At 40.0% G+C, this 21,646-nt stretch overlaps 2 protein-coding genes across 3 annotated transcripts in view; one reads left to right on the top strand and one right to left on the bottom strand.

Annotated features, from left to right (window-relative positions):
• The window catches only part of CRLF3 (cytokine receptor like factor 3), a gene marked incomplete at both ends in the record, with an annotated part of 50,126 nt that extends 48,184 nt beyond the window's left edge, over positions 1–1,942 (top strand). The window contains one exon of the mRNA XM_080713194.1: positions 1,686–1,942. Coding sequence (XP_080569320.1) covers positions 1,686–1,942 — 257 coding nt within the window. The remainder of the gene's footprint in view (positions 1–1,685) is intronic.
• Positions 1,943–10,910: 8,968 nt separating this feature from the next.
• SUZ12 (SUZ12 polycomb repressive complex 2 subunit) overlaps positions 10,911–21,646 on the bottom strand; it is a gene marked incomplete at both ends in the record, with an annotated part of 75,500 nt that continues 64,764 nt past the window's right edge. For both annotated transcript variants that reach the window (XM_080712386.1, XM_080712387.1), the window contains 6 exons: positions 10,911–11,256; positions 13,713–13,792; positions 14,212–14,410; positions 17,381–17,538; positions 19,626–19,769; positions 20,964–21,055. In XM_080712386.1, coding sequence (XP_080568512.1) covers positions 10,911–11,256; positions 13,713–13,792; positions 14,212–14,410; positions 17,381–17,538; positions 19,626–19,769; positions 20,964–21,055 — 1,019 coding nt within the window. The remainder of the gene's footprint in view (positions 11,257–13,712; positions 13,793–14,211; positions 14,411–17,380; positions 17,539–19,625; positions 19,770–20,963; positions 21,056–21,646) is intronic.

The following is a 21,646-nucleotide window of genomic DNA, read 5'->3' as shown; positions in this document are numbered from 1 at the left end:
CAAGCAGATTCACAGCCAACCTGAGCTACTTAGTGAGGCCCTCCGGAACTTAGGCCCTGTTTCCAAATAAAATAGGGCTGGAATGGAGCTTCGAGGTAGAATGCCTCTGGGGTCATGCCCTGGTGCCAGTACACACACACACACACACACACACACACACACACACACACACTGCAGAATCACCACTTAGACATGATATTTTATGGTATAGGATAAAGCTTTCGGCATATTGAACAAGATTTCTGTTTATTCCATATGGAACATTCTTGGTGTTTCACAGGTCGTAATTTGTCATCATGTAAGTTCTTTTTTCTTTTTCTTTTTCTTTTTTTTTTTTCTGTGTGGTAGTGGGAATTGAACCCAGAGGTTAATTCTGAGAGCCTCAATAAACTACTGAGACTGTCCTTGAACCTGGGATCCTTCTATCTCAGCTTCCCAAGTTCTAGGATCCCGTACATGTGCTACTGCATCCCGCGTCAGGTTTCTTTTCTTTTCCTTTCTTTTCTTTTCTTTTCTTTTCTTTTTTTTTTTTTTTTGTGTGATACTTTGGGTGGAACTTAGGGGCTTTCTACCTCCAGGCTACACTCCCAGACCTATTTTCTATTTTATTTGAAAACAGGATCTCATTAAGTTTCTGAGAGCCTCACTAAACTGCTGAAGCTGGCTTTGAACCTGCGCGATCCTCCTGTCTCAGCCTCCTAAGTGCTGGGATTACAAAAAAGTGCGCCCCCACGCCCGGCTGTGAGGTTTCTTTTGATGTCACTTACATGGGAAGCTTGGAAGCTTGTACTGTCTCTTAGAAAAAGAGTTGAACCCTGAAAGAAAAATCTGAAATGAGCTGGGCATGGTGGCACATTCGTCCAATTCTAGCTATACAGGAAGCTGAGACAGGAGGATTGCAGCTTCAAGGCCTGTCTGGGTGGCTTTGTGAGGCCTTATCTCTAAGTAAAGTTTAAAACAAAACAGGGAGCTGGGTGTGGTGGCACATGCCAGTACCTGGGTGGCTGAGACAGGAGGATCACTGGTTCATGTCCAGCCTCTTCTACTTTGTGAGACTCTCAGCAAAACTGTTTCAAAATAAATAGAAATAAAATAGGACTGGGAGTGTAGCTCGGAGGTAGAATGGCCCTGGGTTCCATTCTCAGCACCACAAAAATCAAACAAGCAAACAAACAAATTAAAAAAACCGTCTAGGTTGTTACTTCATGGAAGAGCATTTGCCTAGCATGTGTGAGTCCTTGGGTTCAAACCCTCCTACCAATACAAATTTTTTTTTAATTAAAGCTTTACCTTTTTCTCTTGCCTTCAGATGGGGGATAATTAGCATTTATTATCAACATCCACTTGGCATTCTGAAATGTTTCCTTATTCTAAATTAGGAAATGAGAGGCGGGCATGGTGGCACATGCTTGTCATCCCAGCATTCGGGAGGCTGAGACAGGAGGATTGCAGTTTGCAGATGGCTTCAGCTACTTAGTGAGGCCCTCTGCAACTCAGTGAGACCTTGTTTCAAAATAAACAATAAAAAATAGGGCTGGGGGTGTAGCTCTAAGGTACAATGCCCCTGGGTTCCATCCCCAGTGCTGGAAAAAAAATGAAGAAATAAACTGTATGATCATTTATCTAGAGGCTGTTTTAATTCCATTGGTCATTGCTCACAGGTAAATGACTTTCTAACATTTTAGGTGCCGTTTTTGTAAATGGAAAAGAAATGACTAATCAGTTGCCTGCAGTTACCTCTGGATCCACTGTCACATTTGACATCGAAGCTGTGACTCTGGGAACCACCTGTAATAATGAAGGCGGGAACTTCAAGCTCCGAGTAACTATTAGTTCGAATAACAGAGAAGTGGTGTTTGATTGGCTGCTTGAGCAGTCTTGTGGTTCTCTGTATTTTGGGTGCTCCTTCTTCTATCCTGGGTGGAAGGTGCTGGTGTTTTAGGGTTGGAATGGCTGGCTCCGGTTCCTAGGGCTTACTACAGCTCTCCTCAGCCCAGATTAGTTGTAACTGATTTTTTAAAAAAGCTAAAATTCGCTGGGCGTGGTGGCGCACGCTTGTAATCCCAGCATTCGGGAGGCTGACACCTGGAGGATCGCGGTTCGCGGACAGCCTCAGCTACTTAGTGAGGTCCTCTGCAACTCAGTGAGACCCGGTTTCAAAATAAAGAATAAAAAATAAGGCAGGGGGTATAGCTCGGAGGTCGAATGCCCCTGGGTTCCACCCCCAAACCCGCAAAAAAAAAAAAAAAAAAAGAAAAAAGAAAAGCTAAAATTCATCTCTTAGACCACTGGAAATAGAAAGTGTTTTCTAGATTCATTTTTGTAATATTTTAGCAATAAGACAGTTAAATAGTATGCACAAAACCATAATTGAGTTTTGCTTTTATGCTACACTTAAAATATCACAATAAAAATCAAATTAGCTCTAAAAATCTGGGAAGATACCAAAAGTCCTGTACTCTTCTACTCTGCTTCTTTTTTTTTTTTTTCTTTTTTGGTGGCACTGGGGTTCCTAGAAGCCCTTCTACCTCCGGGCTACACTCCCAGACCTATTTTATACATTTTATTTGGAAACAGGATCTCTTAAGCCAGCGTGGCTGTCTACTCTACTTCTTAAAGTTGATTAATAGAAAAACTTAATGTGAACCAGCTGTGGTGTCGCATTCTTATAATCCTTGTACTTGGGAGGCTTAGATAGGAGGGGACAGATTTGTAGCCAGCCTCAGCAACTTAGTGAGACTCTGTTTCAAAATAAAACAAACAAAAGCTAGGCATATAGCTCAGAGGTAGAATGCCCCTGCAGTTCCATCCTCAGGACACACACACACACCTTAATGTAACCTTATGTTATTAAATCTCCATTTACATCCTCAGGACACACACACACACACACACACACACACACACACCCCTTAATGTAACCTTATGTTATTAAATCTCCATTTACATCCTCAGGACACACACACACACACACACACACACACACACACACACACCCCTTAATGTAACCTTATGTTATTAAATCTCCATCTACAGCCACAGTCATGTAAAACTTGTAAGACAGTAGGAGTAGACCCGATAGAAGCCAGAGCTCTGCTCACCTGCGTTCACGGTGTGTCTTCCACATGGTGCCGCACTGTGCTCTGTGTTCAGGTATCTGTAAGTAGTGTTGACTTTTCTCTGTTAAGTCTAAAAAGCTTTATAATGTTTGCATTTTTAATGATGCACGAGCAAGTGCCTGTAACAGGCAAGCGTTATCTTTAGTGCTTTCCTTGCAGTTTGATTCAAGAGAGGGTAGAAGAGGCTGGGCACAGCGCTGCCTGCAGTGACTCGGGAGGCCGAGGCTTGCTGAGACCCTGTCTCAAAGTAAAAAGTAAACCAGGGCTGGGATATATAGCTCAGTAATAGAGCACCCTTGGGTTAAAGCCCCAGTATTAAAAAAAAAAAAAAGGATTTGTACAGGGTGAAACTCGCAGTGGAGGAGAAGCAGAGCAGTGTTAGCCCCTTCACACCTGCGTGACGCGTACGCGCCGCTCAGCTTCAGCGATCACTTTGCTGTGGGTAGGTCTGAGCTACAGTTTGCTTTAATGTTGGATTCATAAATGGTCTTTTAGTGGACCAAATAAAGATAGGGTAAATACTTGACCTTTTTTTTTTAAAGTAAAATTTGTGTAAAATATTTATTTGAAGGATTTAACTATGTAAAAACTAATGGTCTTAACTTGCTATAGCAACCTACAGATTTTTTTAATGTGAAATTATTTTTTTCATTTTTACTGGTAGTAGAAAAGTGGAAAAATAAGTTTGATATTTTTGTAAGATAATTTATTTGGGGGTTCATGTTCCCTATAAGACAATCATGACTTTTTTCTCCTTGCCTTTTACACCGAAGTAGCCTTTCACATGTTTAGTTCATGTTAAGACGTTTTAGAATGTAAATGCCTTGTCCAGCTGTCTGAAACAAAATAAAATAAAAGTTAAAGGTGTGTATTTTTTGTTTTGTGAAATTTATGATTTCAATTTTAATCTGCTTTATATTAGAAGGGAAAAGGGTTTTCTTGTGGCTCCAGGCATTTTAATTAAATATCTTCATAACTTGGGAAATATTACTCATACATTTTATATTCTCTGTGTCTGATACTTCATGTAGTACTTGACACAAAATGTGTATAGTAACTGTTGGATAGAATGTTTGGAGAGGAGTTACTTTTCTCCAGGCGTCTTCATCTCACTCCTTTCATTCATCAGACATTTAGTATTTGTTCCTTATCTTCTATAAGAAAATAGCACCTTAAATTTATGTGTGTAACCAGAGTGTGGTGGATGCCTGTAATCCTCGTACGTGGGAGGCTGAGATAGGAGTTTATGGTTGTTTTTTGTTTTGTTTTCTTGTGGTACTGGGGTGAAACCCAGAGGCTTTCTACCTCTGGGATATACTCCCAGACCTATTTTATATTTTATTTGGAATCAGTCTCACTAAGTTGCTGAGAGCCGCACTAAGTAGCTCAGGCTGGCTTCGAACCTGTGCGATCCTCCTGTCTCAGCTTCACAAGTGCACATCATCATGCCTGGCTGGGGCAGTGTAATTTTACATCACAGTGAGATTCAGAGTGACACAAGCATGCACACATGACTTGATGCATTTCCCTCCATATACCTGGCTTTTCTCCCCGTCCCCCATACATTATATGTTACTGAGATTAGTATAGACATAACCTTACTGGAACTGTTTTTTTGGTGTGTGTGGGTCTGGTGATGTAATCCAGGGAGATTAGTCCTCCAAGCTACTACACTCCCTGCCCTATTTTTGTTTTTAATTCTTTATTTTGAAACAGGGTCTCATTAACTTGAGGAGAGCCTAAGTAGCTGAAACTGGCCGAGAACCACAATCCTCTGGTCTTAGCCTCCTGAATGCTGGGATTATAAGCGTGCACCACCAAGCCCGGCTTTTTTTTTTTTTTTTTTTTTTTTTTTTTTTTTTTTTTTTTTTTTTTTGGTGGTACTGGGGTGGAACCCAGAGGCTTTCTACCTCCAAGCTATACTCCCAGACCTATTTTATATTTTATTTGGAAACAGGGTCTCACTAAGTAGTTGAGGCTGGCTTCGAACCTGTGCGATCCTCCTGTCTCTGCCTCCCAAGCGCTGGGATTACAAGCGTGCGCCACCACACCCAGCTCTTACTGGAACTGTTTTAATTCCTCATTCTTTATTTTTCCCCTCCCACAATCCCCTTCCACCCTTTTGTTTTTTCTCCTCATTCGATCAAAATTTTTCTAGTTTCTCCATATAAAAGAAAACATACAACTTGACTTTTTGAGACTGGCTAATATATATATACTTTTTTGAAACAGGCCTAAATTGCTGAGTGTGGTCACCAACGTAAAATCCTCCTGTCTCAGCCTCCTAGATACTGGGATTACAGGTGTACACCAAACTATGAGTTTGCTTTTTTTTTTTTTTTTTGGTGGTACTGGCGATGGAACCCAGGGTCTTTCTACCCCTGGGCTACACTCCCAGACATTTATATTTTTTTGGAAACAGGGTCTCACTAAGTTGCTGAGAGCCTAAGTTGCTGAGAGCCTAAGTAGCTGAGGCTGACATCAAACCTGTGCGATCTTCCCTTCCTGTCTCAACCTCCCAAGCAGTGGGATATAAGTGTGTGTCACCATGTCCAGAATAAGTTTGCTTTAAAAAATAAAAGTCTTCATTCAGTAAGGCATGCGTGGTGGCGTATACTTGTAATCCCAGCATTCGGGAGGGCGAGACCGGAGGATCGTGGTTCGCAGCCAGTCTCAGCTACTTAGTGAGGCCCTTTGCAACTTAATGAGACCCTGTTTCAAAATAAAGAATAAAAAATAGGTCAGGGGGTATAGCTCGGAGGTCAAATGCTCCTGGGTTCCATCCTCAGACCCCCCCCCCCCAAATCTTCAGTTAGCTTGATTTGGTGGCAGTTGCTTGTAATCCTAGTTCTTGGGAGGCTGAGACAGGAGAATCGCAGGTTTGAAGCCAGCTTCAGCAACTTGTGAGGTCCTCTGCAACTTAGACCCTGCTTCAAAATTAGGAACAAAATTGGGCTGGGAGTGTATATCAGAGGTAGAATGCCTCTGGGTTCAATCAACCCAGTACCCCCCCCCCACACACACACCCCAGCTAGCTGAGTGTGGTGGCACATGCCTATAATCCCAGTTTTAGAATATTAAACTGATAAGAATAGACACTATACTTGATCTTAGCCAGAAGGCCCTAGAAGGGACAGTCCTAGTACTTGGGAGGCTGAGAAAGGAGTATGGCAATTTTGAGGCCAGCCTCAGCAACTTAGGCCTTGTTTTGAATAAAAAATAAGGTTTGGGGGGTATAGTTTGGAAATAGAATGAATGCCCTAGGATCAATCCCCAATACCAAAAAACAAGAAAAGCAAACTCAGTCTGTATCATATATTTCTACTTTTACTAATGAGAAAACTTGGACTTAAGAGAATCCAAGTTAATCTAAACCCCATTTTCTTTTTCTTTGGAAACAAGTTCTCATTAAGTTGCTGAGGCTACATTTGAACCTCTGATCTTCCTGTCTCAGCCTACTAAGTACTAGGATTACAGGCATTTAACACCATCCCTGGTTCCCATAGTCTTATTAAAATTTGCCTTTTGCCCGGCGTGGTGGTGCATGCCTGCAATCCCAGGATTTGTGAGATTGAGACAGGAGGATTGCAGGTTTGAGGCCAGCCTCAGCAATTTAGCAAGACCATTTCAAAATAAGGGCAGGCCAGGCATGGTGGCGCACGTTTGTAATCCCAGCACTTGGGAGGAGGTTTAAAGCCAGCCTCCACTACTTAGGCTCTCAGCAATTTAGTGAGATCCTGTTTCAAAATAAAATATAGAGGTCTGGGAGTATAGCCCGGAGGTAGAAAAGCCCCTAGATTCCACTCCCAGTACCACCAAAAAAAAAGTGCTAGGGGTCTTTCTTCTGAGAACGTCCTTGATTTTTTTTTGGGGGGGGAGGGTCTGGGGATGGACCCAGGGGCATTCGACCTCCGAGTTACACCCCCTGCCCTATTTTTTATTCTTTATTTTGAAACCAGGTCTGAGTTGCAGAGGGCCTCACCAAGTAGCTGAGGCTGTCCGTGAACCGCAGTCCTTCAGGTCTCAGCCTCCCGAATGCTGGGATTACAAGCGTGCGCCACCACGCCCCGCTGCTCAGCCTTGATTTCAATCCCTGGGAGCACATACACACACCTCTTGGCTTTGTCACTCTGCTTAATCCAGTCTTACTCTCATATACCAAAACATCACTCAACAATTACTTCTTGGCACCTGCCTTAAGTATCCCGACTGTTGGGATATTTCACCTGGATTACTATGTTAACATCCTACTGATACTTCCTACATGGAACTTCTCCCTCTCACTTTAAAATTTTGCAATACTAGGAATTGAACCAGGGGCATCCAAGCTCAGAGCGGCACTCTCAGCGCATTTCTAGACGGTCTCGCTAAGTTGCCTGGCTGGCCTTGTACTCGCCGTCCTCCTGCCTCGGCCTCCCGAGTACATGGGATTCCAGGCATGTGCTGCAGCACTGGTTTTCCAGTCCTCACAGCCATGGCTCTGAACAAAGTGGAGCTCGCCCTAGCTCTTCTGTAAGTAGCCATGTGCTTCCTATCTGATATCCAAACTCTTAGCAGCTTGTAACACTAATTCATGTTACCAAATATCTGAGCACCAAGACCATCACACAATACTAAGGCGAATGAGAACGAGTCTAGTAAAAAGGAGGCAAAGTGCTTCAAAGCAGTATGGGCTCTGGGAGCGCACAGGTGCTCAGGGCAGCAACACGTCTACAACCAGCTACTGCTGGAGTATGACGCGAGAACTACTGTCACGTGCGATCTTCAACAACTACTGTTGTGTTAGTGCGTTATACTGGGGACTGAATCCAAGCACGTTCAACTTCCATACCACACCCCCAACCCTATTTTGAGTTGCTGAGGCTGGCTTTGAACCTGTGGTTCTCCTGTCTCAGCCTCCCAATTACTGGGATTACAGATGTGTGCCATACCTGGTTACTGCTATGCTTATAGCTAGCCCATAAAAGATTAGAATTCAAAATCAAAGTAGTTTTTACTAAGTATTTCACAACATCGGACTCTAAGAAGCTGGGACACTCTCTATGTAAACTATACAAAGCTTTATCACTGCTTATGTCTGGTATGTGAGCTCTTTGAAAGATGAGATGAATTCTATTTACTAAAGAAAATGGGAGCCAGGCACGATGGCAGATGCCTGTGGTCCCAGTATCTGGGCGAATAAGACAAGAGAATTGCCTGTTTGGGGCCAGTCTCGTGAGACCATCTTTCAAAATTAAACAGAAAAAGCTGGGCATGGTGGTACACGCTGGTAATCCCAGCATTCAGGAGGCTGAGACAGGAGGATCCGGGTTTGCAGCCAGCCTCAGCTACTGGACCTTTGCAACTCAATGAGGCCCTGTTTCAAAATAAAAGAATAAAAAATAGGCTTGGGGCTGTTTGTTATTCAAAGGTAGAATGCCCCTGGGTTCCATCCATAGTACCACAAAACTAAACAACCCCCCAAAAAAAACAGAATAGGGGTATAACTCAGATGAAGAATGCACCTAGGTTCAACCCCCAGTACAAAAAAAGAAAAAACCCACAACCAAAGAGGGATCTTTGTAGGCCAATAGTGACACTCTCTAAACTATTAAAAAAAAAAAAAAAACCTCTCCCCATGAATACTATGAATGGCATAGTATTATAACTAACGAATGCAGCATTTTCTATTTTTTTTCTTAACTTACTAGCTCTGGCTCATCATTTGAAGCTAGTCCACTTTTTCTGGATCCTTATTACTTCTACTAAGCCAAAATTTTAATATAAGCATTGACTGCATAATAACAACAATGACAAAAAAAGCAGAAATACAGCTTTTATATTATTGAACTTTATGTACAAAATCATTTCAAATAAACATTTAATGTAAAAACAAATGCTCTTTTAAACTGAATTTTTTTTACACCTACTGTACCATTCAAATGCTTTATCATCTTACATGATTTCTTCAAAATCTGTTATCAAGGATACATATAGAAAAGCATTTTTATAAATAGAAACAAAGGGATTTTTCAGCTTTTATTATAAGATGACATAAAAAGTTTACTCAACAGAAGTAATTTCATTACTATTTGGGGGAGGGAATCACCAACTTTTGTGCAAACAATGCTAGCCTTCTTTTAAGCATTAAGAGCGTAACTGCTTAAGAAATGACATAAGCAATAATCCTACACCTACATCTCCCCTAAAATAATCTATTTTTTTTTTTACATATGTGCACAGCTTTAGCAAATTAAAGCCCGAGAGAAATGCTCAAAATCCACTACTCAGAGGCAAAATGAAGAGTTTACTGGAACTCATTATTTGGAGAGCTTAACCAATCAAGGAGTCTTGTAATGAAAGCTGCAGTTTCCCTCTTTCCTATTTTTTTTTAACACAAAAAACAATGACTAAGAACTTAATACTGGATGACAAATCACATCCACACTATTAGTTAAATAGCCTCACAGTTAAACACATCTTAAAGACCAATCAAATCAGTATTTACATTTTATAAATTTCTGAAAACACCATTAGAAAGCTTATACATCCCTTCACTAAACAAAATAGGGAACTGCATCTGACAGTGATGGAATGAAATTACAAAATTAAAAATACCTGTATTTACAGCAGCATTGATCCTTTATAAATAAAGAATATGAAAATGCAGTATCTTTAAGGATAATAAAAAATTGAGGTGATGTTACTCAACCACAGTGCTTGGAGCTGGAATAAAAACCTATTGGTGCTTATTAATATGCCAGTAGTGAACTCGCTTTCTGTTGGAGAAAATCCAACTGCAAATATGTGCGCAAAACACATAACACAGGGCAAAATTGCTCAAAACAATTCAAGTCAGCTTATCTGTATTGGATATCCTAACGATGAAATACATTACAAAGACATCCTTGAAATGAGAAAGAAAAAGTGTAACATTTGATTTGTTTTTATAGGACACCCCCTCCCCATGAAAGTGGCATCTTAAAAATCTCAAACTTACTCCCTTGGTTCACAAGAAGAAAAAAAAAAATTGTACAGCTAAATTTTCCATGTGATTACCTAATTGAAAAAGAATTATCAAAGAGAGAAAATGTTCAAGTTTAAAAAAATATACTGGGCGAGCAATGCACTAAAGGTTATCCACATGAAAATAAATGGTCAGTAACTCTTATAGACCAACAAGACATTTCACTGTCAACAATAAAAATTAACATCTTCTCAAACAGGCATGAGATGAAGAAGTGCTACTTTAAAATTGTAAAATAAACTTATGTAATGGAAAATGTTCTGCATTGTAATTTTTCAATTCCAAATTGATAAATGATTTCAAAGTCAAGGATCAAGGCTTGATTGCAAGTAGAAATATAACAATTTCACAGAAATCTTCAATTTCTAAATAGGGAATCACATTCCAATTTTCCCTCCCCAAGAAAATGTCTCACAATTATAAAGTAGAAAACGAGCAACAAACGCAAAAGCATAATCTAAATATGAAATAAATTTTAGATTAATTCAATGTGTTTCATTGTAGTTTTGATTCATTTGAAATACTTTCTTTGAAGTATTGCTTTTCATGCTCAAACTGGAAAATGTTTAAATGACATCAATAAAACTGATATACATGGAACGCTGAGTAAGAGCACAAGTAGAACCTGATATAAATATCCTTGTTGAAATCATTTACTTCATCTAACAGCGCCTGTTTGGAACCTATGATTTAAAAAACAAAAACAAAAAACACGACTCTTCCTAGAAGCTGAATTCCCTAGAATACAATTTCAGTGTTTGTCCATGACATGGGGTTTGGTCTGTTCAGAGTTTTTGTTTTTTGCTCTGTTTTGAAACCCCTGAGACACCATCTGTTTCCAAAGCTTTCTCTTTTGAGTGAATTTCACTAAATCCATTTGCTGTCCCGTTTTGTTCTTCAGGTATTTCTTCATTTGAAGGGGAAGCAGATTCTCCTTTTTCTAATTTTTGCTGCATTTCACGGAGCTTGGTAACAGCTTTATCTATTGACATTATGCTAATAAGATTAAAGTCATGCATGCTGACTAGATGAAGCATGAAGTTTCGACATAAATTCTTCTTAATTATTTTTTGTCCATAATTTTCTACAAACAGCATACAGGCATGATTCATTTGATTGTCAGCAATAAACCTATTAAATAAAAACAAAATTAATAGTGATACAAAGCATTTTCGCCAAATACAATAGTGATAATATTTATAGAAGAGTAAAGATTATATTCAAGCTGGTAAGTGTTTTGTTTTGTTTTGTTTTTGTGGAGCTTGGAAAAGAACTTCCTTTGAGCTACAGCCCCATCCCTATTTTATCTTTTATTTGGAAAAAAGATCTCAAAGTTGATGAAAACCTTGCTAAGAAAGTTACTGTGGCTGGCTTCAAACTTACAATCCTTCTGTCTCAGCCTCCAAAGTACAGGGACTACAGGAATGTGCCTCTACAGAGGGGTGGGTGGCATGGTGGTGGTGATGGGTGTGTCAGTTATTTAGTTACTGGAGACTGAATCCAGGGGCATTCCACCTCTGAGCTATACCTCCAGCCCTATTTTATTTTTTGTTTTTGAAACAGGGTCTTACTGGGTTGCTGTGATACTCCTGTCTCAGCCTCCCAAGTAGTAATAATCCCCCTTGCCAGGTACGGTGGCACATGCCTGTAATCCCAGTACATGGGAGGCTGAGAAAGGAGGACGCAGATTCAAGACCAGCCTCAACAACAATTCCCTTTTATTTCCTCCCTTGATCTTAATATGTTCTATGCATGTGGTAGTAGGGATGAACCCAACGATGTCCTATCACTGCACAACACCTGTAGCCCGGTTACTTTTTTTGTGCGTGTGATACTGGGGATTGAACCTGGGGTATTCTACGTCTGAGCTACATCCCCAGACTTATTTTTTATTATTTATTTTGAAACAGGGTCTCAGCCAGACATGGTGGCACATACTTATAATCTTATTACTGCAAAACAAACAGAACCTGTAAATTAGTTCAATTGAAAAGAAAACAAGCTGGGCATTGTGGTGCATGCTTGTAATCCTAGCATTTGGGAGGCTAAGAGAAGAGGATTGCAGTTTCCAACAGCCTCAGCTACTTATGCCCTCTGAAACTCAGTGAGACTCTGTTTCAAAATAAAGAATAAAAAAATGGGACTGGACTGGGGGTGGCTCAGAGGTAGAATACCCTGGGCTCCACTCCCAGTACTGGGGAAAAAAAAAAAAAAAAAAAAAAAAAAAAGAATGTTGATTCTGTAGAATAAGGATATAATAACAAGCTGGGTATTATGGCACATGCCTGTAATTCAGTACTTGAGTAGCTAAAACAGGAGGAGCACATATTCAGGGCCAGCATCAGCAGGTTAGGGAGGCTGAAGCCCTCACCAACCTAGTGAGACCCTGGTTCAATCTAAAAAATACAAAGGACTGTGTGTGTGTGTCTTTGAGGTAAAATGCCCCTGATTTATATCCCTAGTTAAAAAAAATAAATACTTCAACAGAAGTAACACTTATGTTTTTATATGTAAATGTGTGTGTGTGTGTGTGTGTGTGTGTGTGTGTGTGTGTGTGTCTTTGAGGTAAAATACCCCTGATTTCTATCCCTAGTTAAAAAAATAAATACTTCAATTCAATAGAAGTAACACTTATGTTTTTATAATATTTAAATACTGAAAAAGAAAAAAAAACCTCAAAGCCCTTTGGAAACCTGTTATTAGAGCTAGACGATACCACACTTTCTTTTTGTGGTCTTGGAACATCTTCGTTTCTTTTTTTTAATTTCTTATTTTTTTTGGTGGTACTGGGGTTCCTGGAAGCCCTTCTACCTCCGGGCTACACTCCCAGACCTATTTTTACATTTTCACTTGGAAACAGGGTCTCCTAAGCCAGCGCATGCGGCTGGCTTCGAACCTGCGCGATCCTCCTGTCTCTGCCTCCCAAGCGCGGGGATTACGAGCGTGCGCCACCACGCCCGGCGAACATCTTCGTTTCTTTTTGTGCAATTAAAATGCTTTTGAATCTGGTGTGGTGGCTCACGCTCATAATCCCAGAATTTGGGAGGCAGAGAAAGGAAGATCGTGGTTTGAGGAAAACCTCAGCTACTTTGTGAGATCCTTTGTAACTCAGTGAGACCTCGTTTCAAAATGAAGAATAAAAATTAGGGCTGGAGTGTAGCTTGGATGTAGAATGCCCCTGGATTCCATCCCCAGAACCAGTCCCTCGAGAAAAAAAAGCTTTTGAGCTGGATATGGTGGCCCATGCTTGTAATGGCAGTACTCAGGAGGCTGAGACAGTAGGATTGTAGGCTCAAGGATAGCCTAAGCAAGTAGTGAGCCTCTTATCAACCTAGCAAGACCTGTGTCCAAATAAAAACTTAAAAATTAGGGACGGGGCCAGCTCGGAGGTAGTATGTCTGTGGGCTAAATCTCCAGTGCCACACACACACAAAAATGAAATAAATTAAAAATCAACTTTTGGACTGGGGTAAGATTTCTAAATTGGTGATATTTTAAATGAGATTCCAGCATAAATAGATTACATGTATGATAGCAAAAGAGCATAAAGAACAAAAGAATGTTTAATCATCTTAGAAATACTCTACCCATGCTTCATGACATGGAGATTCCACAGTTTCATCACTTCTTTCTCTCCCTCATTAACATCTGAAAATTCTTCAATTTGCTAAGAAAATAATAACAAATAGAAAAGTATTAAATGCAAAACATAATTGGAATTTCTAAGAATGAATTTTGAAAGTCTAAAATGTTTTGGAACTCAAGACAGCAAAATAGCATTTCTTAAAACCAACTTTCACTGAATATTTAATAACTATTAACATTGAAATTTTAAAAAAGTACTACTAAGTGATGTAAGTTAACTACAAATATAGAATGAAACATTCAATATAAACTCATATTAATAGTCCAAAATTTTCTTACTTGCTAAATGACAATATTGTAAAAACTGAACATTCCTGTATTCCTTAGAGAAAAAAAGCTTTATAGGACATTAAATGTCAATATCAAACAATGTTTTCAAACAAAATTCATTCAATCATATATTCTAAGATCACTGTCTGTAATGATAAAGATGATAATTACCGTAATGGTTTTTTCTCTTAGCCATTCTGGGTCTTTTTCATCTTCACTGTCTACTTCCATTTCTTGTGGCCGGAGAGGTAAGCAGGTGTCACTGTGGAAGTAGAGCCGGTTGTGGCCACTACTGTATGTCCGTTGCTGTTCCACTTCTCCATCTTCAGATTCAAGAAATTCAGACATGCTTGCTTTAGTTCGTTTAGGCCTAATTGGGGAAAAAAAAAAAAAAGTTGACATAATATAGATCTACATCTACATGTATATGAACCAAGATCCACAATAATTAATACTACTTTTTTTGTGTTCTGGAAATTGAATCCAGGAACATTCTATCTCTGAGCTACACACCCACAGCCCTATTTTTTATTTTGAAACAGGGTCTCACTAAGTTGCGAGGGCCTCACTAGGCAGCTGAGGCTGATTACAAATCTTTGATCCTCCTGTCTCAGCTTCCCAAGTACTGGGATTACAAGCATGCACTACTACATTTGGCTTTGTTCATTGTGATACATGGGATGGAACCCAGGGCATTCTACCTCCAAGCTACACCTACAGCCCTATTTTTTATTCTTTATTTTGAAACAGGGTCTCACTAAGTTGTGTAAAACCTAAGTAGCTGAGGCTGGCCTTGAATCTGCAATCCTCCTGTTTAGCCTTCTAAGTACTGGGATTACAAGCGTGTGCCACCACGCCTGACTAATATTACTATTTTATAAGATTAATTACACGATAACAGTAGTTCAGGGAACTCTCCCCTCTATTTTCATTCTATACATTTTGAGAAGTGGGCTTTATATTTAATAAATCAATAGATACATATATATTAGAGGGGATACTGGGGATTAAACCCAGGGGATTCTGTCTTTGAACCTCAACCTATTTTATTTTTGCATTGGAGATTGAACCTAGGGGCATTCCACCTATGAGCTCTACCCCCAACACATTTTTAATTTTTCATTTTAAAACACAGTCTCACCCAGGCATGACTCATCCCAGCATTTGGAAGGCTGAGACAGGAGGGGTGTGGTTCCTGGACAGCCTCAGATACTTAAGGAGGCCCTTTACAACTCAGTGAAACCCTGTTTCAAAAATAAAGAAAAAAAAAAAAATAGGGATAGGGATGCAGCTCAAAAGTAGAACACCCCTTGGTTCCATCCCCAGTACTGCAAAAATAAAGCATTTTGGCATGGGGCTGTATTTCTATTTTCTGAATTTCTATCTTTCTAATAAACTTCTTTAAATCTTCAAAAAATAAATTATTTAATTAACAAACAAACAAACAAACAAGGTCTCAGTAAACTGCTGAGGGCCCAAGTTGCTGAGGCTGGTTTCAAACCTGTGATCCTCAGTTTCCCAACTACTGGAATTATTGCAAGCATGAGCCACCAAGCCCAGCTTCATAAAATTTTAAAAGTGAAAATTGTGTATTTTAACATACATTATGTTTACAAAGTGGAAACTCTCGTGCTGTTTACATATACACACACTATATCAAAATTTTGTCCTTATCAACTTTATAAAGATAAAACTTAATCTCAACATCAATTCTCAAATATAAATTGATCACCTTTGCCTGTAAAAGCTAATGGAAAGAGAATCAAAAAATATTTTTAATGGTATTGGGGATTAAATCAAGAGACATTCCACTACCAAGCTACACCCCCAGACTTTTTTGTTCTTTGTGGTAATGGGGATTGAACCCAGAAGAATTTATCTCCAAAGTTACAACCCCTAGCCCTATTTGAGTCTGTCTTCTAGGACCTGTGATCTTTGTCTTAACCTTCCAAATACTGGAATTACAGGCCTGTGCCACCATGCCGCATTTCGTTCTTTGTATTAAAATAGGGTCTCCCTAGGTTGCTGAAGAATCTTGCTAAATTGCTAAAGCTGTCCTTGAACCTTTTCATCTTATCTCAGCCTCCCAAGTACTGGGATTTCAGGCATGCACCATCACCCCTGGCTGGGAGAACCAATCTTAGGTACTAAACCATTATGCTCAATGAACATTACGTGACAAGGAAAGATTTTTTTTTTGGCGCAACTGCAGATTGAATGCAGGGGCATTCTACCTCCAAGCTACACCCCTAGCCCAATTTTTTATTCTTTATTTATTTTGAAATAGGTCTTCACTAAGTAGCTGAAGTTGGCTACGAACCTGTGATCCTCGTGTCTCAGCTTCCCAAGTACTGGGATTACCAAAATAGAGTATATACCTTTTTTGCAGGTTCCTACCTACGTATGCATACAGAAACTACCAGTGGGAGAATTCTTTTAAGTGGTGGTGGTTGTGGGGGCATCTGGGGATGGAACCCAGGGGGCATTCGACCTCCAAGCTATACCCCCTGCCCTATTTTATTTTTGAAACAGGGTCTCACTGAGTTGCAGGTGGCCTCACTAAGTAGCTGAGGCTGTCCGCAAACCGCGATCCTCCTGTCTCAGCTTCCCAAATGCTGGGATTACAAGCGTGTGCCACCACACCCAGCTCAGTGGGAGAATTCTTTTTTCTTTCTTTGGCACCAGGAAATGAAACCAGGAGCATTCTACTTCTCAGCTATACTCTTAGTCCTTTTATAGTAATTTATTTTGTTTTATTTTTAAACAAAGTCTTAATAGGTTGCCAGGCTGGCCTTGAACCTGCTATCCTCCTGTCTCAACCTCCTGTCCCAGCCCCAAGTACTGGGATTACAGGCATGAGCCACCACACCTAACTTCAGTAGGAGAATTCTTTAATCCCACCACTGCAGCAATCCCCCTCCCACCCCCCACAGTACTGGAGATGGAACCCAGGGCCATTCTACCTCCAAGCTACACCACCAGCCCTATTTTTTATTCTTTATTTTGAAATGGTGTCTCACTGAGTTGCAAAGGGCCTCACCTACTTGGTGAGGCTGTCTGCAAACCCGTTGATCCTTCTGTCTCAGCCTCCCAAAATGCTGAGATTACAAGCATGCGCCACCAAACTCTACTTTGCAGCAATGGTTTTAACATAAAAGTTAAAACTTAGAGAAAAATTGAGAGGAAATAAAAACAAACCCTACTGAAACAGGACCTGGGAAAATTATAAGGCAGGATACCACCCGAGAGACTTAACCAACTTGGAAATAATGAATGCCACTTAAAGAGCAGTTTTGTTTGGCCCCTCACTGGTTCTTCTAACTTGTATTGTGTGACATACCTGCACACAAGAATGTGTGTTATAGGTGTTCTCTTTACTGGTCCATTGCGGCTAAAAGCAAATCCAGGTTGGCGATGAATATCCTGAGGATTTCCTGCATAGGAGCCATCATAACACTCATTGATAGAAACATCTATCCTAGCACCTTTTGGATGATACTGTAACAAAAACAAGAAGATATTTATTTATTTATTTATTTTTGCTGGTCTGGGGATGGAACCCAGGGGCATTCGACCTCCAGGCTACACCCCGTGCCCTATTTTTTTTATTCTTTATTTTGAAACCAGGTCTCACTGAGTTGCAGAGGGCCTCACTAAGTAGCGAGGCTGCCCGCGAACAGTGATCCTCTGGTCTCCGCCTCCCAAATGCTGGGATTACAAGCGTGCGCCACCACGCCCAGCACAAGAGGATATTTAGAAAAAACAACAACAACAACAACAAAAAATCAGTTTCCTATTCCAAATGCCTACTGCCTCCAATTTAATTAAAGATATTTATGGTTTCTTTCCTTCCCTTCCTTCTTCTTTCTTGTGCTGGGGATCAGACCTAGGGTCCTACACTTTTTGGCAAGTACTCTATTGAGTTACATTTCTTGGCACTTTGTGGACTCTATTTTTTTGTGAGATTGAGGATTGAACCCAGAGGTGTTCTAACTCTGAACTATACCCTCTGTCCTATTTTTTAGACTGTGAAACTAAAAGAAACAAAACAAAAACAAAAACAAAACACCCCTAAACTTCCAGGTTTTACTAATTTGCTAAGGGCCTATACCAAATTGCTAAAACTGATTCTCAAACATAGGATCCTCCTATGTTAGCCTCCCAAGTACAGGAATTACAGGCCTGTACCACCACAACCACCCCTTGTAGGCATGTGTTTGTATTACTGGGAATTTATCTCAGGGGAGTTCTACCTCTGATTTATACCCCCAGCCCTATTTTTATTTTTTTGTGGTACTTGGAGTGGAACCCAGGGGCTTTCTACCTCCAGGCTATACTCCCAGACCTATTTTTATATTTTATTTGGAAACAGGTCTCCTAAGTTTCTGAGAGCCTCACTAAGTAGCTGAGGCTGGCTTTGAACCTGAACAATCCTCCTGTCTCAGCCTCCCAAGTGCAGGGACTACAAAGTGACCACCACGTCCCACTCCTATTTTGATTTCTGAGCCAGAGTCTCACTAGGTTGATGAGTTTCACTACTTGCTGAGGCTGCCCTCAAACTTAGGATCATCCTTTGTCAGCCTCCTAAGTACTGGGATTACATGTGTGCATTACCACATCCAGCACTTCTGTCAATTAATATACTAAAAAAACTCAAAATAAGCCAGGCATAACATCCAGTAAACAGAAAAACAGAGAAAAAGATGTATATTAAAATCCTGACAGTCCTTCTATTGGCTTGGGGACTCTGCACAATTTTTTTTTTGTTTTTGCATTTCTGGTGACTGAACCCAAATATTTCTATACAAAGTACAATTTTTAGCCAGCCAGGCGTGGTAGCGCACGCTTGTAAATCCCCGCGCTTGGGAGGCGGAGACAGGAGAATCACGCAGGTTCGAAGCTAGCCGTGCTGGTTTAAGAGACCCTGTTTCCAAATAAAAGAATATAAAAATAGGTCTGGGAGTGTATCCCGGAGGTAGAAGGGTTTCCAGGAACCCCAGTACCACCAAAAATAAATAAATTAATTAATTAAATAAAATATCTGGCCAGTATCTCTCAAAAAGTACAATTTTTGCAAGTCAAGTTGTGTTATGTTTATTATTTATTTATTTTTTGCAGCACTGAAGATGGAACCCAGAGGCATTCTATGTCCGAGCTACATCCCCAGCCCTATTATATTTTTAATCTTTATTTTTTGAAACAGGGTCTGAGTTGTGAAGAACCTCGCTAAGTAGCTGAGGCTGTCCGCAAACCATGATCCTGTGTCTTCACTCCCAAATGCTGGGATTACAAGCATGCACCACCACCCCTAGCCCTCAAGCTATGTTATGTTTAATGTACACTAGGAAATACTGAAGCAAGACATGGTGGCACATGCTTGTAATCCCAGTATTTGGGAGGACAAGGCAGGAGAACAGTAGGTTTGAGGATAGCCTCAGCAAGTAGTAAGATTCTTGTCACCCTGGTGAGTCCTTGTTTCCAAATAAAAAATTGGACTGGGGGTATAGCTCAAAGGTAGAATGGTTCTAGCTTCAATCCTCAGTACCAAACAAAGACACAAAAAGAAACAATGAAAAATTACTTACAACATAATTGAAGATAAATCTGCTATGGCAGAGTTTAAGATGCTTCAGTAAACTATAAAGTTTGCGGCAGTTCAGGGTACACCAAGGGCAATGCAGGTCATCTCGTGCTTCCGTTTGTTGTCTCGTATTGTTGTTATAAAGGAACTAAAAGACAAAAGCAAACCAAAACCAAAACAAAGCAGTAAGTCATCAATGTTTATATCTAGGTATTTTGTATCGATATCATCTCTAAAAATAGTTTAAAAAATGAAAAAGCATCAAATTAGAGATACACTGTGTGTCTATATGTGTGTTATTAGAGATCGACCCAGAGGCATTCTATCTGAGCTACACCCCCGTAAACCCTATTTTATTTTATTTTTACTTGGAAACAGTTGTGGAGGGCCTCATAAGGTTGCTGAGGCTGGCCAGAAATCTGCTATCTTCCCCTCTCTGCCTCCCAAATACTGGGATAACAGGTATGAGACACCACACCAAGCTAGAGATATGTCCTTAATTTAAATATGCTAAACCAGAAGCCGAGTGTGGTGGCACAGGAGGATCGTGCAGGTTCGAGGCCAGCCTCTCTGGCTTGAGAGACCCTGTTTCCAAATAAAATGTAAAATAGGTCTGGGAGTGTAGTCTGGAGGTAGAAGGGTTCCATCCCCAGTACCACCACCAAAAATAAATAAATAAAATAAATAAACAAATAAATATCTGGGAGTATATTCCAAAGGTAGGTGGTCCCTGGGTTCCATCCCCAGTTACCACCAAAAAAAAAAAAAAAAAAAGAAACCAACAACAACAACAACAACACAAAAAAAACAAAAAGCAGGCTTTGAAACTGTGATCCTCCTGTCTTAGTCTCCAATATAATTCCAGTACTTGGGAGAGTACAAATAGGGCTGTAGCTCAGAGGTAAAATGGCCCTGGTTTCTATCCCTGGTAAAACACACACACACACAAAACAAAAATAAAAAATGCTAAGTGTGGCAGTGCACACTTTGAAATTCCAGTACTTGGAAGGCAGAGACAGGAGGATTATAGGTTTTTGGAGAGCCTCATCAACTTAATGAGGTCCTCCACAACTTAGTGAGACCCTGTTTCAAAATAAAAAATAGAGCTCAAAGTAGCTAAGAAGTAGAATGCTCTGGGTTCAACTCCCAGCACCAAAAAAGGAAGAAAGGACAGAATTAGGGCTGGGGAATAACTCAGAGATAGAATGTCCCTGGGTTCAATCCCCAGTACCACAAAACAAACAAACAAATAAATAAATAAATAAGTAAATAAAGATTCCAGATCTAATATGCAAGAAAAAAATATACTTTGTGGCTACATAAAAAAAGGTCAGCTGTTTACCTGATAAAATATTCTTAATTTTTGTCGGTTTTCATTTGAAGCTTCTTTTTCTTTTCTTGTTTGTAGGTCTGTAGTCAATGTTTCTTTAACAGCTGAAAACATATACTTTTATATTTAATGAAAATACTTGCATCAAAAAAATGAAATTAATGTCTTGCCAAAATTACTAAACAGTTAAAGGTGTCACAAAATTCTGCTTAGGTAACACAATTTGTTTTGACCCTCAACTGACTAACGATCACACAATCAATCCTCTTAATAAAAAATCAGATAATAAGGCCGGGCGTGGTGGCGCATGCTTGGGAGGCAGAAACAGGATTGCGCAGGTTCGAAGCCAGCCTGGCTAGCTTAGAAGACCCTGTTTCAAAATAAATAAATAAATAAATAAATAAATAAATAAATAAATAAATAAATAAATAAATGGCCTGGGAGTGTAGCCCGAAGGTAGAAGGGTTTCCAGAACCTCAGCACCACCAAAAAAAAAAAAAAGATAATAAAAGTCTTTATTAACAAAACTCAATTTTTCTTTTTTCTTTTTTTTGTGGTACTGGGGATTAAAACCAGGGGCATTCTACCTCCAAGCTATATTCCTAGACTTATTTTATTTTTTATTGGGAATCAGGGTCTTGCTAAGTTGCCGAGAGTGTCACTAAATTGCTGAGGCTGGCTTTGAACCTGCAATC

This window comes from Muscardinus avellanarius (genome assembly GCF_963383645.1).
Source record: "Muscardinus avellanarius genome assembly, chromosome: 16".
Classification (NCBI taxonomy): Eukaryota; Metazoa; Chordata; class Mammalia; order Rodentia; family Gliridae; genus Muscardinus; species Muscardinus avellanarius.
This window is presented reverse-complemented; position numbering and strand designations above follow the sequence as displayed.